At 48.7% G+C, this 19,472-nt stretch overlaps 1 protein-coding gene across 3 annotated transcripts in view; it reads right to left on the bottom strand.

Annotated features, from left to right (window-relative positions):
• Window positions 1-19,472, bottom strand: part of tfeb (transcription factor EB) — a 96,918-nt gene that overhangs the window by 9,158 nt on the left and 68,288 nt on the right. For 2 of the 3 annotated variants that reach the window (XM_068007747.1, XM_068007748.1), the window contains exons 3-8: window positions 17,049-17,306; window positions 16,176-16,271; window positions 8,554-8,671; window positions 2,143-2,199; window positions 1,356-1,431; window positions 40-187 (exon numbers count right to left, since the gene is read on the bottom strand). In XM_068007747.1, coding sequence (XP_067863848.1) covers window positions 40-187; window positions 1,356-1,431; window positions 2,143-2,199; window positions 8,554-8,671; window positions 16,176-16,271; window positions 17,049-17,306 — 753 coding nt within the window. The remainder of the gene's footprint in view (window positions 1-39; window positions 188-1,355; window positions 1,432-2,142; window positions 2,200-8,553; window positions 8,672-16,175; window positions 16,272-17,048; window positions 17,307-19,472) is intronic. The other variant, XM_068007749.1, reaches the window with a different exon arrangement.

The raw sequence follows: 19,472 nt of genomic DNA, 5'->3' as shown, positions 1-19,472 counted from the left end.
TAATTACTATTGGGCATGGAACAGCTTCACTTTTCTCACCTGAATGCGAAACCGGAGGTGACTGTTGGTCATCTCCATCCTCTTCGATTGGCCCTCTATCTCCCTGGTTCTTTGCTGCTCCTTCTGGAGTCTTTTGATGTAATCCACTGAGGCTTTCAGTATCGTCCCTTTGTTCCAGCGGACGTCCCTGTAGGAGGAGTGAGCGGGGTCTCAGTGAAGGGTACAACACAGACCAGTAGATTCACAGTGTCATAACCTGGTAGCAAACCCGTGATGACCTTTGCTAGATTTACAGTGAGGATCGCAAGAGTCATGAGGGGAAAGAAGCAAGGTCTTTGGGTAGAGTCAGAGGGAAGAAGTACGTTCCAGGAAGGGATAATGAGTTTGCATGGAGGACTGGTCCAGCCCCGTCTGAAGTGCAATGTACATTACTCTTCACCATATTACAGTGGACACCTCAAAGTATTCAAGGCTCTAAAGGGGCAGATAACTGAACCCCAATAATATTCTTGACATAATCGCAAACTCTGTGACTGGGGGGTACAGAAGAGGGAAGGTGAACAGAGAGTTTGGATTGGACTGCCTATCACAGAGGGTGGGGAATGTGTGGAGCCCACCCTGTACTGGAAGACATATGTACATGGATTATTCCCTGATACTGCATGCCACAGCTGGTAGTGTGTCAAACAGCCCCAGCCCCCAGTAACAGCACAGGCCAAGCGTTGGCCAATTCAGTTTCATTGTACAGGTGCCAAACACCAAACAAGATCCCCTGGGCAAAGTAGAATCAACTGTCACTGAAACAGGCAGGTATGCACGGAACTTAAATCAGGCATCCCATCGGCAGATTTACATTTAAATGAGAACATCAGTAACCCTGATTGGAGTGAATCGATTTGTTAGAATAATTTCTGATACAGGTATGGCCAGCTCTGCTGAAACGTGTCTCACTTTGCCCGAAGAACCCCGTTTAATCATTGATTCAATGATTCAATTAAATCAGGTGGAATAACTGATATGACAGAACTCCACACTGGGCAAGATTACCAAGTGAAACTTCTGGGGCCACGTCAACTATTGATGCAGGGACAGACCTGGAACCAACTATGCTGCTGTCGTCAGTCCACGGAGTGGGGGTTGGGGGTGGGCAAGGAGTGGGCGGGGGGGGGGGGGGGTGGGTGGTGAGGGGGGCGTGGGTGGGGTGGGGGGGGGGAGAAGGGGTGGGGAGGAGTATCCGTGTGTGGTTCCCCCATATAAACTGCATCCAACTCCAGCAAGATACAAGCTCATTCGGTGAGTGCAGCAGTGCGAAGAGTCAATATTAAAAATGCAATTCAGAAGTAGTGTCTACTCACAGATCATTGGTTTTGGGGATTAACAGGCCCAACTCTTTTATCCGATCGTTGATGTTAAACCTTCGTCTGCGCTCAACTGGTGGAAAAATGCACCCAAGGTGAGTGTGGAGACAGCGAGAGAACAATGCAGCCTCTTCACAATGTTGTTTCCATTGCAAATTATTCCCTATCCCTGGAATGCAGGCCAAGGTCTGCCTGAGGCAGTGGGGGTGGGAGATGAACAGGCAGATAGCGGTCACTCACATACCCCCCCCATCACTCACATGCCCCCCCATCACTCTCATACCCCCCCCCATCACTCACATACCCACCCATCACTCACATACCCCCGCCCCCCATCACTCACATGACCCCCCCACAACATCATTGCCCTCACAGCGGAGAGTGGGAAGCCTGGGTTTCCCCCCCTTCACGGGGGGACGTGTCTCCGAGTGTGCAGTGGATCGAAGCCCCTGTTGACCCACACTCCGTGCCTGAGCATTGACGTCGAACCTCAGCTCCCTCCAATACCCCAAGTCTGGGTTAAAATCACATTGTGGTGACGATGACATCATCGGTGCGCGACTTTTAGAATTAAATTAGAGCCTCGGCCGATTTCAAAGTCGGGTTTGGAACAGCCTCGGGACTGTGAGTGGACACGGCCAATTTCAACCCCTCCCAACGCCTCATTCCGGCCGGGTAGGGGGGAGGAGAGGGGTTAGAATCGACCCCACAGATTCCGACTGGCTCCTGACAGGGACCTGATTAACAGAAGTGTAACGTGTTAGTTGAAGGGACGGGTACTCACTCAGGTTGTGATTGTCCTTTTTCTGTCGTTCTTTAGCCAATGCCCGGGCTTCTGCATCTAGCCAAAAACAGACAACCGGTCACAACAATGTCACACGTGGTCCTTACAGAGCAGCGCACCGGGGGTCAGGGTTACTATCACTGAGAGCTCCCGGTACAAAACCAGTCTGGGTTGCTGCACTCGGAGATAACGTGATGCCTCTTCGTTAAAAAAAAACTGTTCTTCCTAGAGCAGAGAAGGTTAAGGGGAGATTTAACAGAGGTGCTCAAAATTATGAAGGGTTTTTCTTAAACTCAGCGAGTTGTTATGATCTGGAATGCGCTGCCTGAAAGGGTGGTGGAAGCAGATTCAATAATAACTTTCAAAAAGGAATTGGATAAATATTTGAAGGAAAAATTTGCAGGGCTCGGGGGAAAATGCAGCGGAATGGAAATAATTGGGATGCACTTTCAAAGAGCCGGCACAGGCACGATGGGCCGATTGGCCTCCTCTGTGCTGCATGATTCTATGATTCTATGAAAAGAGGAAGGAAAGTCTCTAGGGAGAGTTAATTTCTGCTCTGCTATCCCCGGCTGTGCTTTGTACTCAAATGGTCAGGGTCAGGTGACTTCCAACCCACACTCAGACCCGCCTGTGGTCAAGGCCCCACACTGCAGTGAATTTAGGCGCCCTGGGCCGTGGAGGCTCCTCCCTGTCAGGGCGATCACCAAAGAGGCCTAGGGGGAAAGAGGTCCAAGATGCATTTATATCACACTGCTCACTGAGGGCGGAGACTGAGCAGGAAGAGGAGGACATTTTTTGGTGAGGAGTAGGGAGAGGGGTAGAGATACCAAAGGCGTGGTTGAAGAGGGAGGTTAGGAAGCTTCTGGAAGCAAGAGGAGAGGCCAAATGGTGATGGGAGAGTTCCAGGGGGCGTGGACAACGGTGGCTGAAAGGTCAGCCCCTGATGGTGAAGCAGAAATTCAGAGGCAATGGGGTGGAAATTGGTTATGGCCCATTGTGGGGTCCATAATCAGGGGCGTGGTGACTGGGAGGCTCGAGTTAGGTCCAAAATTGGCTCTAGTTAGACCCCCCCCACTGGAGTACTGTGTTCAGTTCTGGGCACTTCACTTCAGGAAGGATAAATATTTCCTTGGAGGGGGTGCAGCGCAGATTCACCAGAATGATACCGGGGTTAAAAGGGTTAAATTCTGAGGACAGGTTGCATAAACCAGGCTTGTATTCCCTCGAGTATAGAAGATTAAGGGGTGATCTGATTGAGGTGTTTAAGATGATTAAAGGATTTGATAGGGTCGATAGAGAGACTATTCCCTCTGGTGGGGAGAGTCCGGAACAAGGGGGCATAGCCTTAAAATTAGAGCTAGGCCATTCAGGGGTGATGTCACTTCTTCACACAAAGGGTGGTGGAAATCTGGAACTCTCTCCCCCCAAAAAGCTGTTGAGGCTGGGGGTCAATTGAAAATTTCAAAACTGAGATTGATAGATTTTTGTTGGGTAAGGGTATTAAGGGATATGGAACCAAGACGGGTAAACAGAGTTAAGAGACAGATCAGCCATGATCAGACTGAATGACGGAACTGGCACGAGGGGCTGAATGGCCTCCTCCTGTTCCTGTGTTCCTCGAGGCAAGTTGGGTCTCACCTCTTCACTTGTACATGTTCAGTTAGTGGAATTATTTTTTCCCTTCTAGGTATCTGATTTCACGTAGATACAGGGAGCCAATCAGAAAGGGAAGTTGAATTATTTTTGCTGTATCTCACAGTGGAAGCACTGAACCATTCAGGCGAGTCAACAGAGAACCAATCAGGAAGCTCCACAAGGCTTCAGATCAAAAATTGTGAGAGGAAGAAATATTTTGAACAGTCATTTGAATAAAGACAGACTTGTATTTATACAGCATCTCACCACACCTCCAGAAACATCTCAAAATTCAAATTAATTACTTTGAAGTGCAGTCAATGATGTTATGTGGGTAAACACGACCGCCAATTTGCACACAGCAAGATCCTACAAACAGCAATCAGATAATTGGCCAGATAATTTGTTTTTGATGGTATTTGCCAGAACACCAGGGAGAACTCCCTCGCTCATCTTCAAATAGTGCAGTGGGATCTTTAAAGTCTACTAGAACAGTAAACGGGGCCTCAGTTTGACATTTCAAAGAAGTAAAGCACCTCTGATAGTGCAGCATTCCCTCAGTACTGCCCCTCCGACAGTGCAGCGCTCCCTCAGTGCTGCTCCTCCGACAGTGCAGCGCTCCCTCAGTGCTGCCCCTCCGACAGTGCAGCGCTCCCTCAGTACTGCCCCTCCGACAGTGCAGCGCTCCCTCAGTACCGCCCCTCCGACAGTGCAGCGCTCCCTCAGTACCGCCCCTCCGACAGTGCAGCGCTCCCTCAGTACCGCCCCTCCGACAGTGCAGCACTCCCTCAGTACCAACCCTCCGACAGTGCGGCGCTCCCTCAGTACCGCCCCTCCGACAGTGCGGCGCTCCCTCAGTACCACCCCTCCGACAGTGCAGCACTCCCTCAGTACCAACCCTCCGACAGTGCGGCGCTCCCTCAGTACCGCCCCTCCGACAGTGCGGCGCTCCCTCAGTACCGCCCCTCCGACAGTGCAGCGCTCCCTCAGAACTGACCCTCCGACATTGCAGCGCTCCCTCAGTACCGCCCCTCCGACAGTGCAGCGCTCCCTCAGAACTGACCCTCCGACAGTGCAGCACTCCCTCAGAACTGACCCTCCGACAGTGCAGCACTCCCTCAGAACTGACCCTCCGACAGTGCAGCACTCCCTCAGTACCGCCCCTCCGACAGTGCGGTGAAGTATTAGCCAAGATTATGTGCTCAAGTCCTGGTGTGAGGCTTGAACCTACAACTTTCTGACTGAGAGATGAGAGCAAGAAACAGGTGTGAGCAGCAAAAGGCGAGAGCGAGAAAGGAGAGACAAGTGTAGGAGGTGAGTGTGAGCAGTGAGAGGCGAGAGCAGGAGATGAGTGTGGGAGGTGAGAGCGAACAGTGAGAGACGAGAGTGAGCAATGAGAGGCGAGAGTGAGCAGTGAGAGGGAAGGGATGAGTAGTGAGAGGCAAGAGTGAGAGATGAGATTAGGAGGGGAGTGTGAGCAGTGAGAGGTGAGTGTGAGCAGTGAGCGATGAGTGTAGGTGAGTGTGAGCAGTGAGAGGTGAGTGTGAGCAGTGAGCAATAAGTGTAGGTGAGTGTGAGCAGTGAGAGGTGAGTGTGAGCAGTGAGCGATGAGTGTAGGTGAGTGTGAGCAGTGAGAGGTGAGTAGGCATTTAGTAAAGATTGAGGGCCATTCAGTGTTTGATTTATATTTGAGAGATTTTTGTGCACCTTTCTCAAAAACGGGATTGTCTGTTTCTAAGCCTGATCAGTAGCAGCTGTAACCTGGGCCAAACAACCGGAGAAAACTCATCAACAAGTTCGTAAAATCATCTGAAGCATCCAGGGTTAGTGACTGTACCTCGTGTTAGTTCAGCTACTTTAGCAAGACCAGGCACTCCTACCTGGAGCTCTCTCCCTCTGGGGGAGAGTCTAGTCTACCTGATGCTTCACTGCAGCAACTGTTGTATTTGGGGGTTCAATTGTACTAAGACTCAATCTTCCCACTTATTGCTGAAAAACATGCCATTCCCTAATGTTGGGGAAGAGGTGTCCCATCCATAAGGTGGCGGTGTTGTATAAATTTTACCTGACACAAATGTTAGGAGGCCGTGCGTGGTCTGGTGTGATGAAGACCACCTGAAGGGATTCAGCACATCAGGGAGCCAGAGTTTGCATTAACTACGGTAAAGGTGAAGGAAGGTCTTGGGGGAAGGTGGGGTGGGGGAACACTTTCTACTCAGGGTACTAACCCTAGCTCTGAAAAAAATGCAATTATTTATGTTACCTGTCTGAAAACGTGGTCATCATGACTCGGGAAGCTGGGATTGTTCTCCTTAGAGCAGAGAAGGTTAAGGGCGAGATTTAACAGAGGTGTTCACAATCATGATAGAGTAAATAAAGAGAGACCGTTTCCAGTGGCAGGAGGCTCGGTTACCAGGGGACACAGATTTAAGATAATTAGCAAAAGAACCAGATGAGCAGAATGTTTTTACGCAGTGAATTGTTCTGATCTGGAATGCGCTGCCTGAAAGGGCGGTGGAAGCAGATTCAATTGTAACTTCTTTAAAAGGGAATTGAATAAATACTTGAACGGGAAAAATTTGCAGGGCCATGGGGAAAGGGGGAGGAGGGGGGAGTGGGGACTAATTGGACAGCTCTTTCAAAGAGCCAGCACAGGCATGATGGGCCGAATGGCCTCCTTCTGTGCAGTATCATTCTATGATTCTATGATCTTGGCAGCCTCATGGAGATCAGGAACTTCTGTTCTCCCCACTCTACAATGTGCATAATGGGCGAAGGTTCGGCTGACCCTGGAGTGAACGTCAGGAATTGAAATTATTAGGAAAGGTTACTGAAGCAAGCCACATTTTATTTGGAGAAGAGCAGAGGTTGAGTTGCTCCAGTCGAAGGTTTTGAGGCTTCAAATCCTGTAGAACACAAGTGAAAAATGAGGAAGTGAGGAGTAAGAAAGGAAGTTAGCAACCGAAGGGTGACAGGGCAGCGAATGAGGTCACCAGAGAAGGACATCGAAGTAGATTGTAGAAAGGGAGTCAAGAGGCAATTCACACATTTCTGCTAAAAGACGAGATTGAGGGATATGGTGAGAAGATGGGTAGGTGGGGTCGAGGGATATGGTGAGATGGGTAGGTGGGGTCGAGGGATATGGGGAGAAGATGGGTAGGTGGGGTCGAGGGATATGGTGAGATGGGTAGGTGGGGTCGAGGGATATGGGGAGAAGATGGGTAGGTGGGGTCGAGGGATATGGTGAGATGGGTAGGTGGGGTCAATCTATGAAAAAGGGATGGGCTTATTGGGCCAAATGGCCTTTTCCTCTTCCTAAGAAGGGAGACACGTTTTAGACCGGCCTGGGAGCCACTCAAGAAAAACCACTCGCAGCTGGTTCCCGTTGTATACTCTGCCAGTAGAGGGCTTCCCGGGATGGAATAGCTTTGCACTGGCCCCAATAAAGTGCGGGGAGAATGCCTGCGTCCCTTCTCTGTGGCCATGAAAAGCTATGGATCTCTAAGAGGCTCCTTTGACAATGGCACTTTCATACCGGGAACAAATGTCTACGTTTGTGCATTAATTTGGACAGGGGAAGGGGGAGTAATTTTCATACAGGCTCCCCTAGAATTTCTTTCTGCGTTTTCTAAAACTTTTTATCCAGAAGAGTGCAGACTTTGGGGATTGAAGTATTTAAAATGATGAAGGGGTTGGATTGTGTACACACGGACGGGTTATTTGAGATGGATTAAGTTCATAAAATCGAAGGGACCTGCCTATAAATTATGTAATAAGCTTAGAACTGGGTTGGATTTCAGGAAGTTCTTGGTTTCACAGAAGGTCATTGAACTTTGAGACAAGTTGCTGCCTCATGCAGTAAGTGGCCGATTTGCTGCAAATGTTCAAAAGAGCTCTGGACAAGTCTCTGGCAGCGGCCAATATCGCTACGTGCGAAAGGCGGGTGGGATGTTGGCCGATGTACCTCGAGGGCACTGTTATCTCGTGGAACTGGTTTTTTGATCACCTTCAGCGGTCAGAGAGGAATTTTGCAGAATTCTACTTTCCCTGAATTGGCCTAGAGTTTATTTTAATCTGTTTGTTTGCCTCTTCCAGGAGATTACACAGCCGCTGGTGGCTGGGAATGACTGGGGATCGTGCTGCTTAGTCGCAGACAGACTCGTTTGGTTTGTTATTTTGGTGGGCATTTTGTGTTGGTCAGGGTGAGGGCTGTTAGTGCTGAGAGTGGTGCACTCTCCCATCTCAGACACCCAGTGTTCCATCAAACACTCCCAGGGCAGGTACAGAGTTAGATACAGAGTAAAGCTCCCTCTACACTGTCCCATCAATCACTCCCAGGGCAGGTACAGCATGGGTTAGATACAGAGTAAAGCTCCCTCTACACTGTCCCATCAAACACTCCCAGGGCAGGTACAGCACAGGTTAGATACAGAGTAAAGCTCCCTCTACACTGTCCCATCAAACACTCCCAGGGCAGGTACAGCACAGGTTAGATACAGAGTAAAGCTCCCTCTACACTGTCCCATCAAACACTCCCAGGGCAGGTACAGCACAGGTTAGATACAGAGTAAAGCTCCCTCTACACTGTCCCATCAAACACTCCCAGGGCAGGTACAGCACAGGTTAGATACAGAGTAAAGCTCCCTCTACACTGTCCCATCAAACACCATCCAGTTCCCCCTTTCCTCCCTTTCTCACATGCTTTTCCTTTTATGTTTGAGGTATTTAAAACATGAGTTGATGATATTCTAGCCTTGCTACAATACAGTTTACCTGACATTTCCCTTTTAATGGCAATATTGGCAGGACAGGAGGCGCTAGTGACTCCCACAGTGGGCGCTGCAATCCCATGGCTTGTGTAGACATCCAAGTGGCTGGTGGAAAGAGGCAACTGGAGAAAGAGAAATGGGACAAACATGGTAATAATCACCCTGGGCTGTGGGAATTTAATTTATACCATAAGGATTCCACCCATAGCTATGTGCAATATCATTACTGCACCAGCTATAGGCATGGAATGCTTCTGCCTCTACCTCACCCACATCCTCACCCATTGTACCATCCTGTAATCTAACTCATCCTCACCCCAACCCTAACCCGTCCTCACCCATCGTACCATCCCCTACTCTAATTCATTGGCCCAGAATTTCCTGGAAAGTTTCGGCGGAGCTATGGTGTATGAACAGAGTTGTGCCATTTTTTTCTGAGGAAATTCGCACGTGATTGATTTATGCAAATTTCATCAATCATTTGATTTGCTCCCGAGTTATGTCCGCCAAAACTCCACTTAGCTCATTAGCATAGTTCTGCCCACATGTAAAAGGTCAGAGTGCGGGAGTTTCCTACATATTCATCGTTCATGAACGGCCGGAATTTACACCCAAAATTCTAGGTGCAGCAGGACCCAAAATTACTATTCCTGGTATTTTACAGAGCTTTTTTTTAAGCATTTCCACCCCTTTGTATTCAGTAAAGAGGTACATACAGCTTTGGAAATGATCCCTCCTTCTGTAAAATGCTGGGAGTCAGCCCTCCAGTCAAAAAAGCCTCCGTTCGTTACTCTGTCTGATGCAGCATGGAGCCCATGTTCCATCCCCAGTCTTCTCTGATCTCATCGCTCGCTACAATTGCCCAAGTGTCTCCGGGCTAGAGCAGGATCAGGCACAGCTGTGATGCCTCCCATGGTTGGACAGCATGCTGGCACTGGCTTCCCAGGTTCACACCTGAAGAACTGGGCTGAGTTGCAGGGAGGCCAATAATCCTGCCCATGAAACCCTTACAGAGTCAACGTCTTCAGGAGAGCAGAAGGAAAAAAAATCTGTCGTGGAGTCAGATCCAATTGGTTCTCGGACTTCATGTAAATGAGACCAGACGCAGTGACCCTTCACTGCTCATGGCAACAATCTGTAAAATGCTTCATCAACTGGTCTTTTAAACAAAACACTCCAAGCTGAGCTGCAACCACACTGTATCAGACCCAGATAAGCCACCTGATAAAGTGATTCAAGCTGCTCAGTTTCTCAAAACTCAGCTAACACAAGTCTAAACGGTTAAGGCACTGAACGGAACAGCTGCTTACACACCGTCCTCTGGGTCAGCCCAGACAGCTCGAGGCAATAGTCTCCTGTGTATCTGTGATTCCATTTTTGCTCTCTTTCTCTCTCCATCAGTCTCTACATTTCTAACCCTCACTCTGTATTTATCACTCTCTCTATCTTTCTATTTCTCTCCACCTCTATCTATCTCTCTCCCCTGCCTCTATCACTATCGCTGCATTCCAGCCCCTCTCTCTTTCTGTCTCCATAAGTCTCTGTCTCTCCCTCCATCACTTTCTTGCATCTCCATTACTGCCTCCCTCTCTCTATCCCACACTGTCTTTCTATCTCCATTACTGCCTCTCTCTCTCTATCCCACACTGTCTTTCTATCTCCACTTCTGCCTCTCTTTATTTCTTTCTATCTCGTCATCAGCCTCTCTCTGTCTCCCTATGTCTCATTTTCCCTGCCTCTCCATCAGTCTCTTTATCTAATGTACAGCTACATTCATTCTTATTTCTGTTTCTATTGTAATGTAGGAAACGCGGCAGCCAATTTGCACAAAGCAAGGTCCCACAAACAGAAATGAAATAAAAACCAGATAATTTTTTTTGTGATGTTGGTTGAGGGATTGGCCAGGACACTGGGGAGAACTCCCCTGTTCTTCTTCCAATCGTGCCATGGGATCTTTTACGTCCACCTGAGAGGGCAGACGGGGCCTCGGTTTAATGTCCCATCTTAATGATGGCACCTCTGATAGTGCAGCACTCCCTCAGTACTGCACTGGGAGCGTCAGCCTAGATTTTATGTTCAAGTTTCTGGAGCAGGGCTTGAACCCATGACCTTTTAACGTCAGAGGCAAGTGTGCTGCCCACTGAGCCACGGCTGACACCTAGGTAAATAGGTAAAGATAAGAAAATAGAATTTAAAACAGAAACAAGATAAGTCTAGCACTGATCTATAGTGAAATCTGCTGCTAAACTATGATCTCATCACACATGTTCCCTAAAGCTGCACTACGCTGATAAAGATTTGACTCAGTTGTGGGTCAGTTACACCACAGTTTACACACTGTGTAACTCGGTTACACAACTGATCACATTGTATGTAGGCAAGCAATGCAAGAGGTGGTCTCGCATCACTTCAGCTTCACACTGGCTGCACTACAGCTGCAATCAGCATGGAATAAAACTTCAAAAATGTCCCTCTTTAAAACTTCTCAGCACTGACAAAGAAATTGTGTGTTCCATAATCTCTTCACTGGTATTTCAACAGCAGTGAACACCTCCATAGGATTCCATCGGAACTTTCAAAAGGCAATTGGACATGTACAAGAGGACTGATTTGCAGAGTTATGGGGAAAAAGTTGGGGAGTGGGACTAAATTGGACAGCTCTTTCAAAGGGCCAACACAGGCACGATGGGCCAAATGGCCTCCTTCTGTGCTGTAAGATTCTGTGATTCTATAGCACAGCTTCGCCCAGAGAACAATGGGGAGCCAAGGAGATTTTGTTAATCTCACACGAAGAGACAGAGACAGAGAGAGAAAGAGAGAGACCAGACAGACAGAGACACAGACAGACAGACAGACAGAGACACAGAGAGACCAGGCACAGAAAGAGAGAGAGATAGACAGACAGACAAAGAGAGCTACAGAGAAATAGCAGCAGAGAAAACAGAGAGGCAGAGTCACAGAAAACACAGGGCGGGCGAAGAGAGAGAGAGAGAGAGAGGGAGATCGACCCAGAGCGAGACACAAAGAAAGAGGGACAGATGCACAGAGAGAGAAACAGAGACAGAGGTAGGATCTTATTGCATTTCTTGGTCCCTGACAGCACCTTCAGGAGAGGGGGGAGAAAATTAGAGTGGAAAAAATAAAAACTAAGAGTGGAAAATCTATTATCCATTCAACTAAAGTGCGCAACACATGCAGATTGCAGTGGAACTTGAGATAAACGGGTAGTTCAAAGATTGAATCTCAGAAACACACTGCAACAGAATGCACCTAGACTGTGCCGTCAGATTGCTCAGCACTGGATTTGCCGTTCATAGGTTGCTCGCAGAGGTCTTACCCGCTGGAACTTCTGAGGGTTTGGAACCTCGAGGACAGCAATGGTTCTGCTTTGCTCCTTCATGCTTTCATTGTCTTCAGAGACCGGCATTGCTGAGAGACCAGAAGTAGCAGCTCAAGGCTACCACTAACGTTAGGGAGGAGAATGAGAGAACTTTAACCTTCCTCCCACTCCCATCCCCCTCCACCTCCCCTCCCTGCCCTCTCGGACTTTCAGCTCCTTATTGGGTGAGAAGAAACAGCAGTAAGTTTCTAGTTTGTTCCCAGTAGTTTGGACACTAACCTCTGGGAGCAACATTGTTAATGTTTACATCAGAGGCTTTCAAAAGAAAACTCGAGATTAAGCAAGTCCCTGATCTGCAATGGGTCAAAGATTGTGCTGAGTTGATGAGGTTAGAAGCAAGGAAATGTGCAAGAGTCTCAGTATCCCCTTTCGTGCCAAATACTTCCTTTCCCCTCAACAACACATAACTAAATCGTCTCAGACCTGAATCTTGCTCCTGTATATGGTGACGCTTCACACACCCAAACACGTTCCCAGATAACATACAAGAAAAGTTTGCCATTGGATTGGTGAACTTTCTCCATCCTCCAACTTTTCTGTGTTGCAATATTTCTCGTCGTCTGTGGAACTGTACCCACCACGAGTCAGCAGTGAGTCAGCAAATTGTGTCCAGTTTGGCTCTCACTGATTCCTGTTCTTCAAAAGTACCCTCTGTGGAGAGTGCACTGTGTTAGCATTCACTCAGGCTGGCAGAGCTAGTGCTGTAAGTCAATGGGAATAGACATTCTGATAGGGCGGGTCTTTAGGTCAAAAACCCTTGGTGACTCCTAAGGTCCCTCCCAGTTTCATTTGGGCAAGAAATTGTTGTATCATCATTTTATGCACTGCTACACGGGTCAGAATTAGAACATTGTCCATATATTGGAGGCATTCATCGAGTGCTAAATTCTTACATTTCTTATTCAGAGGAATTTAGGGAATCTCGGCATTTATTCATTTCCGAAGGTGACGAAGCAATGGATAACCAAATGGATGGATGAGTGCATCCTACATTATCGCCATCCTGCCCTTCTATCGTTGTTTCCTGGGCATTTCTCAGTTAGGTTTTAATTGATAGTAAAGAGGGCTGCCACAGGCAGCAATCCTCACAGACTTACTAAACATTGCAGTCTAAAGTTAACGACAGCAATTAGCATTGTGTTTGGCAGATTGATCTTGGTGTCTGCTGTTGAAATTCTGACACTCACCTAAATCTGGACTACTTTGATTCTGCTCCAACTCACTGGAGGACTCTGCTGCTCACACCCTGCCCTGCAATAAGTCCCACTCGTCTATCCCTTTGTCCTCTCCAAACACCATCGGTTCGCCATGCTCCCCGCTCATAGATTTCTGATTTGGCCTGAGACCGTGGCTGGAGAAGGGGAAACGGAATCAGTGGTAAAGGTAAGGAGATTGTAGCAGGTTCCAAAAACGATGGCCAATCTTCCCAATGTTTAACTGGAAGAAATTGCTGCTCATCCAAGACTGAATATCAGATAAACAGTCTGACAACACACAGGTAGTGGAGGGGCTCAGAGAGGCAGTGGAGAGATCGAGGCAGGTGTTGGAGAGCAGGGTGTCATCAGCATACATGTGAAAGCAGGAAGAGATGAGAAGTCATTGCTGGAGATGCTTTGGCTACAATCGGATAAGTAAGAGTGGAACCAAACAAGGGCACTCGCACTGAGCTGGGCAACAGAGAAGAAGGACTGGAGGAGATGTGTATGGTCAACCATGTCAAAGGCTGCAGAGCGGTCAGGGAGAACGGAGGATAAGGAAGCATAGTGCACCACAGTCACAGTCACAAAGAATGTATATTCTCAGCATGGTTTCCCATATCTGGGCTGTACTCCCAGAGTGTAGGAGATGGATACCGTTGAAAGAATAATGGAGACCCTACAAGTTAGGCAATCTTACTATCTCATCACTGGACCCAACTCCATTAACAAATTGTGCGGGCTTCAGCTTGGCAGTACTGAGAGTCTCAGATAAATGTAACAAGGGTTGGCTGACACTGGCTACTAACGGCAACACTAAGCAGCTGTCTTATATTGACGGACTGAACAAGCCTTGGCTGTGCTGTTAACAACAGCTTTGGGCAATCCCTCTCATTCTACAGGGAAAATTCCCTGATTTAGCGCAGTTTGTGGCACAATAGTCAGCACACCCGAGTTATGGCCCAGTTCATTCTTCATCCGTTGAAATTAACAGAGAGAAAATCGCGCGGGCAGCAAACCAACCGATATTCTTGATATTGGATTGTGCAAAGCTCCACTCCGGGAGCACTAAATCGTAACATTTGCGCCTACATTCTGTAACAAGAACGTCAGCTACTCCCGATCAATCTTTTGTTTCTTAACCTGTCCCCTCACCACCCTCCTTGCCTTTCACCATCATCCCTTTTGTCATTTAATCAATCGTTCCCCCCACCCTATCAAAGACCTTCCCTTTTGTTCTTTCCTCTCCTCTCCTCCCACCCCCCCTTTCCCTGGCTCTGTACTTGCTCAAAAACTTTAACGCTCTTAACAGCTTCCAGTTCTGACGAAAGGTCACTGACCTGAAACGTTAACTCTGTTTCTTTCTCCACAGACGCTGCCTGACTTGCTGAGCTTCTCCAGCATTTTCTCTTTTTATTTCTTACGTCTGTGGTTATTCTCAAGTAGTTCCCTCACACCTTCTATCTCTATGACCTTGATTTTCTGGGGGAGGTTTGAGACCCCCTGCCATTGGAAACGAGTAGAAAATGGCAGGATATGATGTACTGTCGCCACTAACGTGTGGCCAATGCTATGGTCCCAAAAGCCTCCCGCTGGGCAGCTAGAACGCCCCGAGTCAGGCGGTAAGCCCCTTTTAATACGCGAATCGGGGTACTGTGACATACATAGGACCCCAATTGCTATTTTCAGACTGTCCTGGGCTGACCGCGCGCGCTCTGCCCAGTCTCAGCTGGCCATCCAGCCAATGAGTTGCCCAGAAGGAAAGTTTCCATTTATTGGGTTTCGGAGTCAGGAGATTGCGGGTTCGAGTCCCACTCCAGAGACTTGAGCACAAAATCCAGGCTGACACTCCCATTGCAGTACTAAGGGAGTGCTGCACTGTCGGAGGTGTCGTCTTTCGGATGAGATGTTAAACCAAGGCACCGTCTGCCCTCTCAGGTGGATGTAAAAGATCCCATGGCACTATTTTGAATAAGAGCAGGGGAGTTCTCCATGGTGTTCTGGCCAATATTTATCCCTCAACTGACATCACTAAAAAAACAGATTATCTGGTCAGAATCATATTGCTGTTTGTGGGATCTTGCTGTGCGCAAATTGACTGCCGCGTTTCCTACATTACAACAGTGACTACATTTCAAAAAATACTTGATTGGCTGAAAAGCGCTTTGGGACGTCCTGAGGTCATGAAAGGCACTGTAGAAATGCAAGTCTTTCTTTCTTTTTCATTTTTGCGGGGCTGGGAGGAGCAGATGATCTCCTCCAGGCACCACACAACCACCCTGGGCTGCCTCCAGACTGGGTCCAAACCCTCTGTCCCGAGAATGTATCCATCCCCTCCCCCCTCTCCTACCCCACACGGCCTGGCCAGCCAACCCCCTAAAACCGTACGGAGAGAAAATCTACCCCTCTGTGTGCAAAAACCACAGGATCTAGTTTTGCATCTAGTACGTCTGTCACACGTCAAAGTCTGTGTCGCACTCACACCTAATTGGCTCAAATATCATATTCATAAAGCTGTAACCAATCACAACCAAACAGAAGGGGAACCGACCAATTAACAAGCAATATTTGAAAAGCAAACATATTTAAAAAAACAAAGAAAGCAATTAGCCTCTACCTGACCCCAGGAGGTGAATACTCATCAACACTGGACTCACTGGACGTCATTTTCATCTTCACTGCTTGGACAGCAAACTGTCAGAGTGGCTCAGTTGCCCGTTATAGAGCCCACTTGATTTTAATTTCCATTGAAATCAATTAATTGATCAATATCAATAGCGTCAGTTAATGATGATTGGAATGACGGGCTGGGAGGAGTCGATCTAATTCCACTCAATCCTAAGATTAGGCAAAGATACCCCCCTCAATGGAATCATCAACATTCAGTTTAGAAATAAACCTTCTTGTTATTTCAGCACCAGTCGCAGAGGATGAATCATAATTCTTTGAAAAAGTTTTGTTTTAAATTTCATGCCTAAACTCACACCCCAGTCCTGTATCAGAGTGGTTGTTAACATATCAAAAACTTACCGTATTTGACATCTGAAGGGCAGGGTCTGTGTACCCTAGTACATCATCATTGTAGCTGGATTCGAGGCTAATTATATCATCAATCACATCGTCCATCTAGAAATAGACGGGAGAGTTACCAAGACAGGAAGTGAACCCGCAATGTAACCTGCTCTCCGCATCTATAACACACGGGGCAAATTCATCTACAGTCAAACCCTGTCAAAACCACACTAACAGAGTAGGGTAGAGTCCGTGATAGGGGAGCGTGTACACGGGCTGTGGAAGGGAATTAAATGGGTGGGGAGAGTCCGTGATAGGGGAGAGTGTACATGGGCTGTGGAAGGGAATTAAATGGGTGGGGAGAGTCCGTGATAGGGGAGAGTGTACACGGGCTGTGGGAGGGAATTAAATGGGTGGGGAGAGTCCGTGATAGGGGAGCGTGTACACGGGCTGTGGGAGGGAATTAAATGGGTGGGGAGAGTCTGTGATAGGGGAGCGTGTACACGGGCTGTGGGAGGGAATTAAATGGGTGGGGAGAGTCCGTGATAGGGGAGCGTGTACACGGGCTGTGGAAGGGAATTAAATGGGTGGGGAGAGTCCGTGATAGGGGAGAGTGTACATGGGCTGTGGGAGGGAATTAAATGGGTGGGATAGAGTCCATGATAGGGGAGAGTGTACAGGGGCTGCGGGAGAGGATTAAATGGGTGGGGAGAGTCCGTGATCGGGGAGAGTGTACAGGGGCTGCGGGAGAGGATTAAATGGGTGGGGAGAGTCCGTGATCGGGGAGCGTGTACATGGGCTGTGGGAGGAGCGGGGTTGATGCCTGCAAGCTCTTTTCTCATTCTATTTTTTCTTACTTGGCTAACCCGTTAGAAACCATGTGGCTGATACCTCTCGTTCCTGATTGGAGCCGATGTTCAGCAGGGCCATGGGGCTGTTTGGGGCACTGTTTCCGGTGGAGGTGGACATCACTTGTTCGTTCCTGATGCCGGGCGAGGCAGTCGACGGTTGTGGAGAGTGCGAGTGTCCCAGGGACAGGGCCTGTGTGGCCAGTTTGTTGCCCAGTGTGGTGGAGAGGTACTGCTTCACCTGCTGCCTCTGAGATTGCTGGATGTGGTATTTGGTGGGATTCTCCAGGTGAGTCTGGACCTGCAGAAACAGGGGAATTTCTTTCGTCAGCACGTTTCAATCTTATTAACTGCAGGGATCCCCTGGATAAACATGCTTTTATTATTCAACTTCGATGAAACTCTCAAAATGTGATAATTTGGCAGCACAGAGAGGGGAATGTCTAGGATCCTAATCCACCGCTGTTACTATGACAGAGCAGGAGTAGAACTCCACTCTCAGACTTAGCACCTGCTGGAGTGCAGTCACTGTTGTAATGTAGGAAACCAGACAGTCAATTTGCACAGAGCAAGATCCCACAAACAGCAATGAGATAATGACCAGATAATCTGTTTTTTTTTAGTGATATTGGTTGAGGGATAAATACTGGCCCCGGGACACCAGGGAGAACTCCCCAGCTCTTCCAATAGTGGCCAGTAGTGAGAATTTTTTACGTCCACCTGAGAGGGCAGACGGCACCTCCGACAGTGCAGCACTCCCTCAGTACTGCACTGGGAGTGGCAGCCTAGACTTTGTGCTCAAGTCTCCGGAGTGGAACTCAAACACCCACAACCTTCTGACTCAGAGGAGAGAGTGCCACGGCTGACAAGAAGGGACAAAATGGACCGAGGGGAAGGAAAGGACAGCGGGGGGGGGGGGGGGGGAATAAAAAGGAGACCTTTTTTACTGCATTCGCCAACTAAATGAAACCAGGCAACTTTATTCGGGCAGTGTGACAGGGCCCGAGGCTATGTTTTGTTAGAAGGACAAGTTACTGCACATTTAGAACTTCCAAACACAAACTTCCTTCATTGCATTCCGCCAGCCCTTCCCCCCCAGTCATTTCTGTGGTTATGAAAGTTCTTCGTTCTATAATCAAATGTCACTTGCAGATTAAAGCATTAAATCTGCCTTTGTCCTGTTTCGAGAACTCGTGGTTTACCCCTCCCCCCTCCCCCTCCCATCTATAAATGCTGACCTTTTACACAGCAAGCAGCCCTCTGATGCAGAGCTTTACATAAAGGAACTAAACAGGAGGGATCGAGCCTTCCTGTTCTAAAACAGAATCCAGCCTGTGTGTTGTGACAGGAGTTTCTGTGTCTACGGTAACAGCACAGGATTAAAATGTTTTTTTTTCCAGTAAATTTTTGTACACATCAGTGTCTGTGCAGAAAGATGCAGAAAGCTCCCCTGATATTCGGGGAAATTGGATTTTGTTGGGACAGTGTAGAGGGAGCTTTACTCTGTATCTAACCCGTGCTGTACCTGCCCTGGGAGTGTTTGATGGGACAGTGTAGAGGGAGCTTTACTCTTTATCTAACCAATGCTGTACGTAAGAAATGAGTCCCCAGTTATTTTACCTCCAGGGCCTGGTTTAACTGACCCACCCATTCTGAGCGGGAAGTCTGCAGGAAGCGGCAGAAAATCGCATGACCCGGAGTCCATCTGCTGACACTGGATAGATGGCGGAATCAGCTGTCGGAGGTCCTGCAGTGGGGGGTGGGGGGGATTCCACAGCAGGGGTGGCCTATGCTTTCTTTGTGTAGCAATCCTGTCCCTGACCCCTGCTCCCTGCTCCCTAACCCCTGCTCCCTGACCCCTGCTCCCCACTCCCTGCTCCCTAACCCCCGCTCCTGACCCCTGCTCCCCACTCCCTGCTCCCTAACCCCCGCTCCCTGACCCCTGCTCCCCACTCCCTGCTCCCTAACCCCCGCTCCCTGACCCCTGCTCCCCACTCCCTGCTCCCTAACCCCCCCGCTCCCTGACCCCTGCTCTCCACTCCCTGCTCCCTAACCCCCGCTCCCTGACCCCTGCTCCCCACTCCCTGCTCCCTAACCCCCGCTCCCTGACCCCTGCTCCCCACTCCCTGCTCCCTGACCCCTGCTCCCCACTCCTTGACCCCTGCCCCCGACCCCCCCCCCCCCGCTCCCTGCTTCCTGTCCTCTGCCCCCTGCCCCGACCCCCACTCCCTGCCCCCTGCTCCGAGTTTGTGGAATTCTACTCTAGCTCAAGTCAGTACCTTCAGGGGAGTGAGAGAGAGAGAAAGAGTCAATGCAATGAGCCTCTAAAAGGATTACTGGAACTAAGATTACTCAAAGTCATGACTCTGAGTTAGTGAATTGCTGTAAACAATCAGTGAGGGAGTAGCTGAGCATTTAATCACCAGCATTCTTTAACGTATTATTTCTGAGACATACAAAACCCTCA

This window comes from Heptranchias perlo, chromosome 27 (genome assembly GCF_035084215.1).
Source record: "Heptranchias perlo isolate sHepPer1 chromosome 27, sHepPer1.hap1, whole genome shotgun sequence".
Taxonomy (NCBI): domain Eukaryota; kingdom Metazoa; phylum Chordata; class Chondrichthyes; order Hexanchiformes; family Hexanchidae; genus Heptranchias; species Heptranchias perlo.
Note: the sequence above shows the minus strand (reverse complement) of the source record. Positions and strands in the feature narration are given on the sequence as shown.